This window comes from Oncorhynchus tshawytscha, linkage group LG22 (genome assembly GCF_018296145.1).
Source record: "Oncorhynchus tshawytscha isolate Ot180627B linkage group LG22, Otsh_v2.0, whole genome shotgun sequence".
NCBI classification, from domain to species: Eukaryota; Metazoa; Chordata; class Actinopteri; order Salmoniformes; family Salmonidae; genus Oncorhynchus; species Oncorhynchus tshawytscha.
In genome coordinates, this window is record NC_056450.1 from 4196566 (window position 1) to 4210333 (window position 13768).

General features: G+C 40.1%; 1 protein-coding gene across 2 annotated transcripts in view; it reads left to right on the forward strand.

Annotated features, from left to right (window-relative positions):
- Positions 1-13420, forward strand: part of LOC112221591 (multiple epidermal growth factor-like domains protein 6) — a 72265-nt gene extending 58845 nt beyond the window's left edge. Inside the window, exons 18-22 of one of the 2 annotated variants that reach the window (XM_042303598.1) lie at positions 2191-2319; positions 2497-2625; positions 4920-5048; positions 8384-8512; positions 11296-13420. In XM_042303598.1, coding sequence (XP_042159532.1) covers positions 2191-2319; positions 2497-2625; positions 4920-5048; positions 8384-8512; positions 11296-11444 — 665 coding nt within the window. In that variant the 3' untranslated portion in view covers positions 11445-13420. The remainder of the gene's footprint in view (positions 1-2190; positions 2320-2496; positions 2626-4919; positions 5049-8383; positions 8513-11295) is intronic. The other variant, XM_042303597.1, reaches the window with a different exon arrangement.
- The last annotated feature ends 348 nt before the right edge of the window (positions 13421-13768 follow it).

Consider the following 13768-nt stretch of genomic DNA (forward strand, 5'->3'; position numbering starts at 1 on the left):
AGAATTGTTGACTTGCATTAAGCTGGAAAGGGTTACAAAAGTATCTCTAAAAGCCTTGATGTTCATCAGTCCACAGTTAGACAAGTTGTCTATAAATGGAGAAAGTTCAGCACTGTTGCTACTCTCCCTAGGACTGGCCGCCCTGCAAATATGACTGCAAGAGCACAGCGCAGAATGCTCAATGAGGTTAAGAAGAATCCTAGAGTGTCAGCTAAAGACTAACAGAAATCTCTGGAACATGCTAACATCTCTGTTGACGAGTCTACGATACGTAAAACACTAAACAGGAATGGTGTTCATGGAAGGACACCACGGAAGAAGCCACTGTTGTCCAAAAAACAACATTGCTGCACGTCTGAAGTTTGCAAAAGTGCACCTGGATGTTCCACAGTGCTTCTGGCAAAATATTCTGTGGACAGATTAAACTACAGTTGAGTTGTTTGGAAGGAACACACAACACTATGTGTGGAGAAAATTATTAATTAATCCTAGGCAGCCTGGTCAAATTGGAATATAAGCCACATCTGATCACATTCACATTTTCTCCTCACACAAACAAATGGACTTAAAATACATAGTAATGAATTTGTTTACCCTGACCAGATGGACAGGACGCATAGGCTGTATGCAGCTGCTGTTGTTAGTAGCCTACAGTTGATCAGACTGAGAAACTGTCTTGTTTTCATCCCATAAAGCATGTCAATATCACTAATGTTTAGGTGCAGCCTAGGCTGCTATAACATTTATGTTAAGAGTTTTTCTTGCGTCTGTCGGGAGTTATGATGTGTTATCATTCCGTTTTCTAAATAAATAAATAAATAAATATTTATATATATATAAATATAAAGTGCCCTCTGCGTCAACCTACCCCTGGGCACAGATGTCAACACATTGTCTATTCCATGTTGGTTCAATGTCATTTTGTTGAAATTACGTGGTCACAATGTTGATTACACCAGTGTGTGCCCAGTAGGCTTTTTTAAAATCTAACTTTTAATGGCTGGTGCGATGGAAGCTATGAAATCATTTAAAATGTATTTCTGCATCCCAGAGAAGACATTAGTAACGTCCATATTCTCAGCAAGTGAAGCATCGTAACGTGCAATTACCTCTGCAAGCTCCTTGTAGTTGCCCTTGTTTCCCTCTCATTGTGCCAACTCTTACATAGCCAAACATGCAGTATTGTCAATAAGCTGCTTGAGAACATCCCTGTTTCACCTCACCTTCTCGTAGTTTGAATATGCAGACCTTCATCCATTACATGATCGATGTGGCTTTTTCCTAGAAGCTTGAATCTGATGTGGGCAATGAAAGGGGTTTTTCAACAAAAAATCCACTACATTGTAGTTGGCGTTCGCCATTCTTGCAGAGAAAACTGCACTCTGCTGGCTAGCTACGTGCTACTGAAGTTGGCAAGGCAAATTTAAATAAATTACAATAACACAACAGAAAAATAAAGTCCTAAAAACAAGAAAACAAGATATAATCTACCTCTTCCATCACCTGTAGTGTGAACAAACTAATTTCAAATTAATAATATCCTAAAAACTCAATCTCAATCTATCCAACAATGTCACCAACTAACAAAAATCGCACATGCGTGGTGCTATGTTCATTCTCTGATCCTTTGATTAGATGGACAACATGTTCATTCATACTGCAAAAGCTTTGATTGGTTGGAGGACGTCTTCTGGAAGTAGAGTCATAGAGGAAGGCTGTGCTCCTCTGGTCTCTTAAACCCCTCACCTGAGAGAGCTGGACTTGAGTATAGAAAGGAGTGAAGCTTTTACCATGTACTGTAAGTCTATGGAAGGGGTTGAAGAGCATGACCCTCCTAAGTTTTGTATTGAAGTCAATGTAGCCAGAGGAGGCTACACTATGGTGCTACCCTTGAGGGTACTGTTGAGACTACTGTAAACATTCATTGCAAAAGTGTGTTTTAATCAGGTATTTGGTGACATTATTATATTCAGTATAGTTTTATCTGAAAGGACAATTTTTCTGAAATTCCTCCCCTTTCTTCCTCTGAGGAGCCTCCACTGGTTTGTGTGTCAGTGTGTGTGACATAGACTAGCTGGGTTGGGTCCTTCTCTGCCTGACACTGTTTAATAACAAAGTCACTAGCAGGGAAAAGTGTTTTACTTTCTCTCTTAGCTCTTTCTCTCTGTCTCTACCCTGGCGCTGAAACAGAGTGCCCAGAGGGCTCCTTTGGCGCTGGCTGCAGACGCAGGTGCCAATGTGCCAATGAGGCGGCCTGTGAGCATATGGGTGGAGCCTGCACCTGCCTGCCTGGTTGGACAGGCACCTACTGTGAAAAACGTAAGTGTGTGTTGGGATAACCAATTAGAGTATGGTTGTGTATGTATGTGATGAATGCCCACATGATATGTTTGGAATGTGACTGTGTTTGTGTGTGTGTGTGCGCGCGTGCGTGCATGCGTACATTTCGATACATTTACATGTGTACATTTCGATGTGCCGTTTGTGTTTGTGCAGCGTGCCCTGAAGGATTCCATGGGCTGGAGTGTCAGCAGCAGTGTCAGTGTTCTAATGGGGGGAGATGTGACCACCTGACAGGGGCCTGCCACTGTCCAGACGGCTGGGTCGGATCACAATGCAACACCAGTGAGTCCTATTGGCCTATTCACCCATCCATCCATCCATCCATCCATAAAATTTCTTTAGCCGCTCAAAAAAAAAGAAGAAAAACCGGTAAACAAGTGGAAGTAGATTTAATGAAGCGACTACACCCCACTGTGCTATTTCTCTCTGTGTGTGGTGCATTAATACTCATGTTCCTCGTTTGTATGTGGCATTGCATATTACCCTGGATCAACATAGTCATTTTTCAGTTCTAACTGGTAACGGGGCAGGAGCAGGGCCCATTCCAAAGAAATGTGTGTATGTTTTTTTGTTTGTGTGTGTGTGTGTGTGTGTGCGTACGTATGTGTGTGTGTGTTTCCTGCAGTAGTGCCTGTATTGTGTGGAGAGCTGAGCATTTCCAAAACTATGTCACAACACTCTTTGTATCTGTGTACAGTTACAGTACACTTTATCCATATATATATATATATATATATATATATATATATATATCATTATTTTTTGTCTCACTTTTGTCTCGTTTAGAAAATGAAGGATAGGTAGTGACACAAAATAATCCCAAGGGGGCATAAGATACATTATATGATAATGATGATGCTGATTTTGCATGTATGAAAGCATAGGCAGTATGGTATCCTAATCAAGAGTCACGTGGAGCCTGATCAGAGTGTCTTGCAGCTGGGCATCATTCACACGTGATAATATTCTCACCAATCAGACTATTCTCAATTTAATATTGTCATTACATAGACTTTTCCATTTTTGTTACGTTACAGCTTTTTTCTCAAATTGATTAAATCGTTTTTTCCCTTCCTCAATCTACACACAATACCCCATAATGACAAAGCAAAAACAGGTTTTTAGAAAATGTTGCTAATTTATTACAAATAAAACAACTGAAATATCACATTTACGGAAGTGTTCAGACCCTTTACTCAGTACTTTGCTGAAGCACCTTTGGCAGCGATTACAGCCTGGAGTCTTCTTGGGTATGACACTAGAAGCTTGGCAAACCATTCTTCTCTGCAGATCCTCTCAAGCTCTGTCAGGTTGGATGGGGAGCGTTGCTGCACAGCCATTTTCAGGTCTCTCCAGAGATGTTCGATTGGCTTAAAGTCCGGATTCTGGCTGGGCCGCTCAAGGACATTCAGAGACTTGTCCTGAAGCCACTTCTGCGTTGTCTTGTCTGTGTGCTTAGGGTCATTGTCCTGTTGGAAGGAGAACCTTCGCCCCAGTTTGAGGTCCTGAGTGTTCTGTAGCAGGTTTTCATAAAGGATCTCTCTGTAAATTGCTTCATTCATCTTTCTCTTGATCCTAACTAGTCTCCTAGTCCCTGCCGCTGAAAAACATCCGCACAGCATGATGCTGCCACCACCATGCTTCACCGTAGGGACGGTGCCAGGTTTCCTCCAGATGTGACACTTGGCATTTGGGCCAAAGAGTTTAATCTTGGTTTCATTAGACAAGAGAATCTTGTTTCTCATGATCTGAGAGTCTTTAGGTGCCTTTTGGCAAACTCCAAGCGGGCTGTCTTGTGCCTTTTTACAGAGGAGTGGCTTCCGTCTGGCCACTCTACCATAAAGGCCTGGTTGGTAGAGTGCTGCAGAGATGGTTGTCCTTCTGGAAAGTTATCCCATCTCCACAGAGGAACTCTAGAGCTCTGTCAGAATGACCATCGGGTTCTTGGTCACCTCCCTGAACAAGGCCCTTCCCCTGATTGCTCAGTTTGGCGGTGGCCAGCTCTAGGAAGAGTCTTGGTGGTTCCAAACTTCTTCCATTTAAGAATGATGGTGTTCTAGGGGACCTTCAATGCTGCAGACATTTTTTGGTACCCTTTCCCAGATCTTTGCCTCGACACAATCCTGTCTCGGAGTTCTATGGACAATTTCTTTGATCTCATGCCTTGGTTTTTGCTCTGACATGCACTGTCAACTGTTGGACCTTATGTAGACAGGTGTATGCCTTTCCAAGTCATGTCCAATCAATTGAATTTACCACAGGAGGACTCCAATCAAGTTGTAGAAGGATGATCAGTGGAAACAGGATACACCTGAGCTCAATTTCGAGTCTCATAGCAAAGGGTCTGAATACTTATGTAAATAATGTATTTATGTTTTTAATTTGTAATTTCATTTCTAAAAACCTGTTTTCACATTGTCATTGTAGGGTATTGTGTGTATTGCTGAGGAAAATGTTATTTAATCCATTGTAGCGTAATGTGGAACAAGTCAAGGGGTCTGAGAACTTTCCGAAGGTACTGTATCTTATGTCTGTTTTTGTTCCCCCTAACATTGTGCGCCCCGCTCCTGTTGTAGCATGCCAGGCAGGGTGGTTTGGCAGTGGGTGTCAACACACCTGTGAGTGTCGTAATAATGCCAGCTGTGACCCTGTGAGCGGGCAGTGCCAGTGTATGCCAGGCTGGACCGGCGCCAGCTGTGAGAAAGGTACTGTCAGTGTGCATGTCTGTTTGTTTATTTATGTGTGTGTGTGTGTGGGGGGGGTTGTATGCATATCTGTGTGCATGTGCAGTGGTTTCCCCTGTATTCATTTAGCAGCAGTGGACCATTAAATATGAAACAGGATAAAATATAGCAATGCTAATGATAACCGACTTCTCGTAGATGGAAAGGCTTTCCCAAATACTTTCTCAATTAAATGTTAACTAGCTACAATTTAACCTATACCTACCTGTCAGAATAATATCATGATTATTTGCATCAATTTAGTGGGCATTAGTTTTATGAACTCCATCACGTGTGCTACAGAACTGCTGCTGACCAGACAACAGTGCTAGGTGCATGCTCACTTGCGTTAAAGTGTAACTACACTCAAAAATATTTAAAACATTCTTAGATTTACCCCACGGCTCAAAAGTGTTCTCCTGATGCGGTCTAAGCATTGTTGTGGACTTAGAACATCTATACTTTTTAACTTTTAGATTCAAACTAGAAGCGCAGAGAGCATAATTTTGAATTCATGAATTTGCATGTTTTATTAATCTACTGTTAATCTATTAATCTACTATTTGAAGTCATGTCCCCCAGTACTTCACTTTTCCTAAATAAGTATATTAACACACATACAGTGGAGACCAAAATGATTGGATCCTTTTATAAAGATTATATATATTTTATACTAATACAATTACTTGGAGAAAAAGACAAGTAATAAATATAAAAAACTCAAAAAGATACAGGTCCATATGATTGAATGCCCTGTTTTCAATACTCCAGCTCCCTCACCTTCCAAGGATAACTGAGCCGTCTTCCTTTCAAGGCAAAACCCACCACTGGTGTGTGTGGCCAAAGAGCTGCATTTTCATGTCATCTGACCATAGCGCCACTTCCAATCCAAGTGCCAATGCCATTTAGCAAACTCCAGGCATTTACATTTGTTGGTTGACATGAAAATAGAGCTCTTTGGCCACACACACCCGTGGTGGGTTTTGCGTCAGAAGAAAGATGCAATATGCTGAAAATAATTCCATACCTTCTGTAAAATATGGTGGTGGATCTTTTATGTTAAGGAGCTATTTTGCATCCACTGGTCCTGGGGCCCTTGTTAAGGACAAAGGACATTTTAGCCAAAAACCTTATTGCCTTTGCCAGGAGGCTGAAATTTGGCTGCAAGTGAATCTGGCAGCAAGACAATAACCGCAAGAACAAATAAAATCCACCAAAAACTCAAATTATGGACCACAAAATCAACATTTTGCGATGGCAATCTTAGTCTCTGAACTTGAACTCCATTGAAAACCTGTGGTTTGAATTGAAGAGGGACGTCGATGCGCAGACAAAGGATATAACAAAGGATATATTGAAGGAGTATTGTCTAAGATCCCTCCAAATATGTTTTCCAATCTCATCAAATATTTTAGAAGAAGGTTTTTGGATGTTATTCTCACAAGAATAAGAATGCTGGAGAATCGAAACATAGGATTCAATCATTTTTACCCCTACCTTTAAAAAAAAAGTATTTCTTATTAAACTAAATCTCGTTCTCTGAGCATGCAATATAGCACAGTATTTGTATTATTTATTTTATACAGTCTTTTTTTGCTCATCTTTATAAGGGTATCAAATCATTTTGGACTCCACTGTATGTTGAAAGAGGATATGTTAGTCCTCCCTGCCCCTCATTCACTGCCAGTCATTCTCTGCCAGTCAGCCTTTGACATTTTGATGTCTATATAGTATCAGAAAAGGCAGATTCTGCAGTTTCCAAATCACCTATCATTGCCAAACAACTCTTACAAATAAGCCCATTAAGCACTATTTCAAAATATCACTTTTTGACAGAATTACCACCATTCCATGCACTCCCCACGTGAGCACTTGCAACACTCAGAGCACAGTAATGTATTTAAACTCAAAATATGCCGTTCTGATCTTTTGAAATGCATTTTCTTATTTTCATAATGTTCCTTAAGACATGCCTAAACAAATGAATAATGGATGATCTTTGTCATGGTGTTTGATTTGAGGTGTGTTTGTGATTTTTCATTTGTGTATATATAGCCTACAGTTACATAAAACACATGTTCTGGAACATATTTTTTAAACCTCCCGCTTTGGGCTGGATGTGTCAATGTGTAGTTCATGCATGCATCATTTATGAGCAGAATTTTACCTCAATTAGCCATGAAATCCCTAGTTTGAAGCAACTGTTTTTCTGGAACCTATTCTGCACCATTTTACCTTCATTTTCCCCCAGGTAGGCCAGCCTAGCAATTCGAGTTCAACCAATGAGTTTCAGCACCTCACCGTATGAGTGACAGCTACAGTAACAAGATGCACCCACAGCAGAGAGAGAGAGAGGGAGAGAAATGACGTGGTGCACAGTGCACATATCTCACAGAGTACGCAATTTTCAGGGACCACTTTTGGCTCGGGCACTACTTTCTGAACTACTGGCTAAAAAGTATACAAAAGTATACTAACAAAATGCTATTGTGTTGAAATACATTTTCTTTCATATTCTAATGTTACCTTCATAAACAACCAAAGCATTATTATTGTGATGAAATGTATTTATTAGACTGCTAGAATGTTAACATCAAAAAGACGTTTCCTTTGCTTAGAACCGAGGTATCGAGGACCGGCATTTTAAGTGTTAAAAAAAGTGTGACTTTGAGAGCGAAAACCTGAAAAAACTGGGGGAGATCCAAAACCTGAACAGCTCACCCCTCCTTTCCCTTTCACGGACATTTCTACCACTGATAAAATACATTATTGTGGAAACACTTATGTGTGCATGCATGCATTCATGCACACACTCCCGGGCATGTTTGTGAAAGAGAGTCCTGGGTGTGTGCCCATGCATGTGTGCGTAGGTGACAGAGAATGTATTATTTTGCCTCCAGTAACTCACAGATATAATTGGGAAGTACATTTGAAAAGTGGACTATACTTAACTGCTATTCAATACTCCACATTTGTACACTTCATTCCCTTACCTCCCCTGCAACAAGCCCCATTAAGAAAGAGCATCCCTAATGCTAGGTAATGGTAGCATTTTTCCTCTTTCTAACTACTGCACTCAGAATCACTACCATTCTCCCTAACGTGTGCACTCATTCACTCCCCCTAAAGGAGTGAAAAGGAACAGACTTTTCATACAAAACAGATGATGCACTCTAATTCTCTACCCTACCCCTGAGGTGTGCACTCGACTTGTTCACTCCCCCTCATGGATTGAAATAAAACTGACTGATGTACTGTACGTATGAAATATGGTGAAATCTGTCTCCTGCTTACAGCGATGTGTATCTCTCTTTCAGAATGTCTAGAAGGCTTCTATGGGTCAGACTGCCTGCATCACTGCCTGTGTCAGAATGGTGGTGTGTGTGATCGTTTCTCCGGGGGATGCTCGTGCCCCAGCGGGTGGACCGGGACGGCCTGCGAACTGGGTAAGTGATGGATCCACCAACAGGACCAAATGGGAAAGAAGGGGGGTTAGGAGATTTGCAATGCACTTAGGCCCTGTAAAAAAAGGTTAATGCAGTAACGCCGGATAACGTAGTACATTTTTACTGTATAGTGTCATAAAACTAGTTAATGTAATAACTTGACGGAGAACTTGACAGAGAACTTAGCCCCGGTGTTTGACAACTTAATGTAATAACTTGACGGAGAACTTGACAGAGAACTTAGCCCCAGTGTTTGACAACTTAATGTAATAACTTGACGGAGAACTTGACAGAGAACTTAGCCCCGGTGTTTGACAACTTAATGTAATAACTTGACTGAGAACTTGACAGAGAACTTAGCCCCAGTGTTTGACAACTTAATGTAATAACTTGACGGAGAACTTGACAGAGAACTTAGCCCCGGTGTTTGACAACTTAATGTAATAACTTGACTGAGAACTTGACAGAGAACTTAGCCCCAGTGTTTGACAACTTAATGTAATAACTTGACGGAGAACTTGACAGAGAACTTAGCCCCGGTGTTTGATAAGTTATGGCGTTACTGGTAGTTATCCAGTGGTTATTACGTTATCAGGTGAGTAACAACATTTTTTATAAATTATACAATAACTTTAACAGATCATGTAATAATATACCATAATCACTGTCTTTATGATTCATTAAATTCATTTCAAGCGTCATGGCTCTTCATGTCTTTGGGGCATAAAAAATTGTGTTGGGCAGGTGTTAATATGATTTGGTGTGGAAGAGTCAAGAGAGTCTGGCAACACTGAATAGCTTCTGTTGAGATATTCCTTAGATGAAAAGTGTACAAAAATCGATACTGAATAACCTGGATTCAGGGTAAGGACTCTATTATCATTGTCTCAAGAGCATCAAATAGCTGCATAACAAAAAACTATGTAGGCACAGAAGATGAATAATCTTGATTTAAAAACACCTTATTGTTCATAATTTTGTAATATGAGAGGACAAAGCTCAACACTTATTTGATTATGAAAATTACATTTGCCCATTTTGTAAATAACTCTACCTACTAAAATGAAAGGCAGCTTTGCAGAAAAAAAACGTTTAACAAACTGCAAGGTGTAAAGGCTTTATATGCCGTACATAAAGTCTTCATACACACTAGATGCTTCACAAATCTTCACATTGAATAAAGGGCAAGGCTTTTTATCAGTAAGATGAATTTGTCAGTAAATCTTTTGGTATTAGGGAACTACTTCTCATAGTCAGAGCAGTGGTAAGGCTTCTATCCAGGTTGTATCCGCTGGTGTACTTTTGAATGACATTGTCCAGCAAATCTATCTCCAAAATCAGAGCAGTGGTAAGGCTTATCTCGTGTGTGTATTTGCTTGTGAAGTTTTACGTTTTTAGGATAAGAGAAACTCTTAAAGGTGTCAGAGCAGTGGTAAGGCTTCTCTCCTCTGTGTATTTGCTTGGGGTGTTTTAAGACGCTCAATTGAGACTTCCCACAATCAGATTACTTCCCATAATCAGAGCAGGAATAGGGCTTCTCTCCAGAGTGTGTTTTCATGTGTCTTTCAAGATGTGATGAGAACTCCTCTCACAGTGTGGGCAGTGGGGAGACCTCTTAGGTTTGTGAATTTCCTGGTTTTGCTCTTTGGATGCAGAAGCTGGCTGAACTTTGTCAGAGGCGTAAGGTCGTTCTCCTGTGGGAATTAAAACAAAAGGATAAGCTGGAACAAGTGGCTAAGAATCAACTTATTTCACTGATTAATGAATAAAATCATATGTATAACATGAGATCATTCTACCTCTCAATTTGAAAAGAGAGAGACTAATTTGTGGAAAATGTTAACCTCCTCTTACAATGTGCTCTGACCATGAAAAATCAAAAGTCCCAGTCTTCTCTTCATCATCTCCCCCTTTTAATGTTGACGTTCAAATCCAGTGTTGGACTGCATTCTTTCAGATTCACTGATGCCACCTCTGGATCCTGGACCTGAAGATGTCTCTCCTGTGTGAATGACATCAGAATAGCAAGTCAGTTGCTGCTATATACAAATCAATGCTTTTAAGTAAGCTGTACATGACAAAAGGGAGATCAATACCAATCATATGTTGTCATTTCTTACCATGTTCAATTAGCTAAACAATAATTTCACAAGACTTGATACTGTCTGAGTAAACTCCAGACATCCATACACTGAATAATACAAACAGTAGCATTGACAATGTTGATGCCAAACCATGCAGGTCTCCATGCCGTGAAATAACATCTCACACAATTGGTCACCTTGACAATTAAACCTTTAGTCTGTCCTAAAACTATGCCATGGAGAATCCAGTAGATGATGGCGTTCTGGGTTACACAATGAGAGATGAAAACTTGAGAACACCAAACAACTTTAGATTAAACTTGCTCTTACCATGGTCCAATACTCCAATCTTTTCCTCATCCACTTCATCTTTAATGTTAATATTCAAACCCGTTGTTTGACTGCAGAGGTTGCTTACATGTGTACTGATGTAGCACTCTCATGATTGCCTCTTGAGCACAACGTCTTCTTTCATCACTCAAATTTGTCAAGACAAAGACGACATGTTGTTCAAAATGGTCACAATTCTGCTGCAATTCAGTTCTTTATGAAACGTCTAGTTCGTCAAACATGTTCTCCTGCAAGGCAGCTGAATCCATGACCTCGTCCTTTTGGCATTTACTTTTGTGGCCTGAACGCTGCTCCTCTTCTTTATTTTTAATGATGACATTCAGCTCCAATGTTTTACTTGTCTTCCAGGTTCACTGATGCCATCTCTGGAACCTGCTGTAAAGCCTACACAAAGGGCCCCATTGTCACAATCAGGACACATTGACGCTATAGGTCTGGGCTATAACTCAGTTCTCTTTATCTGCTTGCTAGAGCTAGATATAAAAGCCTCTAGATAGAATAAGTCCGAAAAAGAAGTCTGAGTTCAACCTCCTGGTCTCCCCTGTGTGTGCCACTCTCCCTCCCATTGAACTGTATGGGTACATTTCAAAGAATAGATACAATAAGTGCTGTGGCACTGCAGGTCAGTTCACAGTGCTTACAACCTTAGCATTTATATCAAAACATCTATTTATATAATAAACGGGTTAATTGATTTACCACTGGTTTCAGTGCCACTTAAGAATGTAATGGCCTGGTTGTTGCCAGATAGGTCTGTTTCCTGCCTAATTTAGTGACTTTTTACATAATACGTCTTGCAAAATGGTGCTGGGTGGGTGTTAATTTGATTGGGAGGCTAAGAGTCAAGAGAATCTGGCTACACTGAATAGCTTCTGTTGACATTTTAAATTAAGAGGACCAAAACCAGGGGGACTTTCACACTGACTAAACTTGTTGCCCACGCTCCACAGGTCACCTAATGTTAAACTTTTCACTTTTAAACACTATATCCTTACATTAGCCTGAAATATGATGTGATCGAAGCCACAATCATTCTTCATATGTGTAGCATACTGTAAACACCATAGAACAAACAAAATAATGCCCACTATTCAAACTATACAGAAGCTTCTCAACTATATTGCACATAATATTGCACTCTTAAGTAATACAACCACCCAATTGTTCTCACAATAGTGAAAGGCAACTTAGATTTTTTTCTAAACAAAGCTACAACTGAAAGTCTTTATATGCATTAGATGCTTCACAAATCATCACATTGAGAGTTGAGGTAAGGAGTTTTGCAAGTATGTTTTTTTGGTCAATTGTTAAGCTTTTATGAGAGAAACTCTTCCCGCAGTTAGAGCAATGGCAAGACTTCTATCCAGTGTGCATCCGCAGGTGTACTTTTAACTGATCTTGTCTAGCAAATCTATGGCCACAATCACAGCAAAGGTAAGGCTTTGTGTCTTTGCTTGTAAAGTTTTTAGGCTCAGAGAAACTACTACTCCAGTCAGAGCAGTGGTAAGGCATTTCTCCTGTGTGTACTGCTTTTGGATTTTTTTATTTTGTATAATCAGAGAAACTCTTTCCACAGTCAAAACAGTGGTAAGGCTTTTCTCCAGTGTGTTTACGCTGGTGTACTTTTAATTGATATTTTCTAGTAAATTCAGCACCACAATCAGAGCATTGTTAAGGCTCTTCTCTTGTGTGTATTCGCTTGTGGGTTTTAACACTTTTGAATTTAGTGAAACTTGTGCCACAATCAGAGCAGTGGTAAGGCCTCCCCCTGTGTGTGTTAGCTTGTGGCTTTTTAAGTCCATCAAATGAGAAACACTTTCCACAATCAGAGCAGTAGTGAGGCTTCTCTCCAATCTGTATCTGCTGATGTACTGTTAACTTATATAATATATATAGTCTAGCAAATCTAGCTCCACAATCAGGGGATTGATGAGGCTTTTCTCATGTGTATATTCACATGTTGTTTTTAAAGCTATACATTGTAGTGAAACTCTTCCCACATTCAGAGCACTAGTATGGATTCTGTGCTATGTGTGTTAATATGTAAGTCAGTCAAATGAGAGGAACTCTTTCCAAAATTAGAGCAGTAGTAAGGCTTCCCTTTAGTGTGTGTTTTCTGGTGTTTCCTCAAGATGTGTTGGGAATGATTTGGGGTAACGCTTTTCACTAGTATGCTTTTGTTGGGGATTTTTTAAAGATTTTAGAATGAGAGAAACTCTCCCCACAGTCAGAGCAGTGGTAAGGCTTCTCTCCTGTGTGCACTGATGGTTAATCAGATAACTTGATGACTTTAGGAAACTCTTCTCACAATGTGGGAAGTGGTGAGACCTCTTCCTGCAGTTGCTCTTTGGATGGAGAATTCTCTGACTTGTTCAGAGGAGTTAGGTTGCTGTCCTGTGTGTATGACAACAACAAAGAGCAGCTGAAACATGTGCCTAAGAATCAGAATCACTGACTAATGAATAAAATGTTTCAACCATCACAAATGTAGCATGAGAAACATTTACTTTGTTATTTGAAAAGGAGATGATAATGTATTGAACTTGTCTCTCCTACATGGTCTTACCATGAGAAACAAAATCCCCAGTCTTCTCTTTCACCTCCTTCATCTTTAATGATAACATTTTGACTGTGGTCTTCTAGCTTCACTTATGTCATCTCCGGATTCTGGACTTAAAGAAGTCTCTTCTGTGTGAATGACATCAGAATAGCAAGTGAGTTTGTGGTATAGATATCAGATCTTAATTTGACCCGTTCAGAAGAAGAAAAAGAATCCTGCAGCAACAGGAAATGTGAATAGTTATGTGGATAATAAATAATG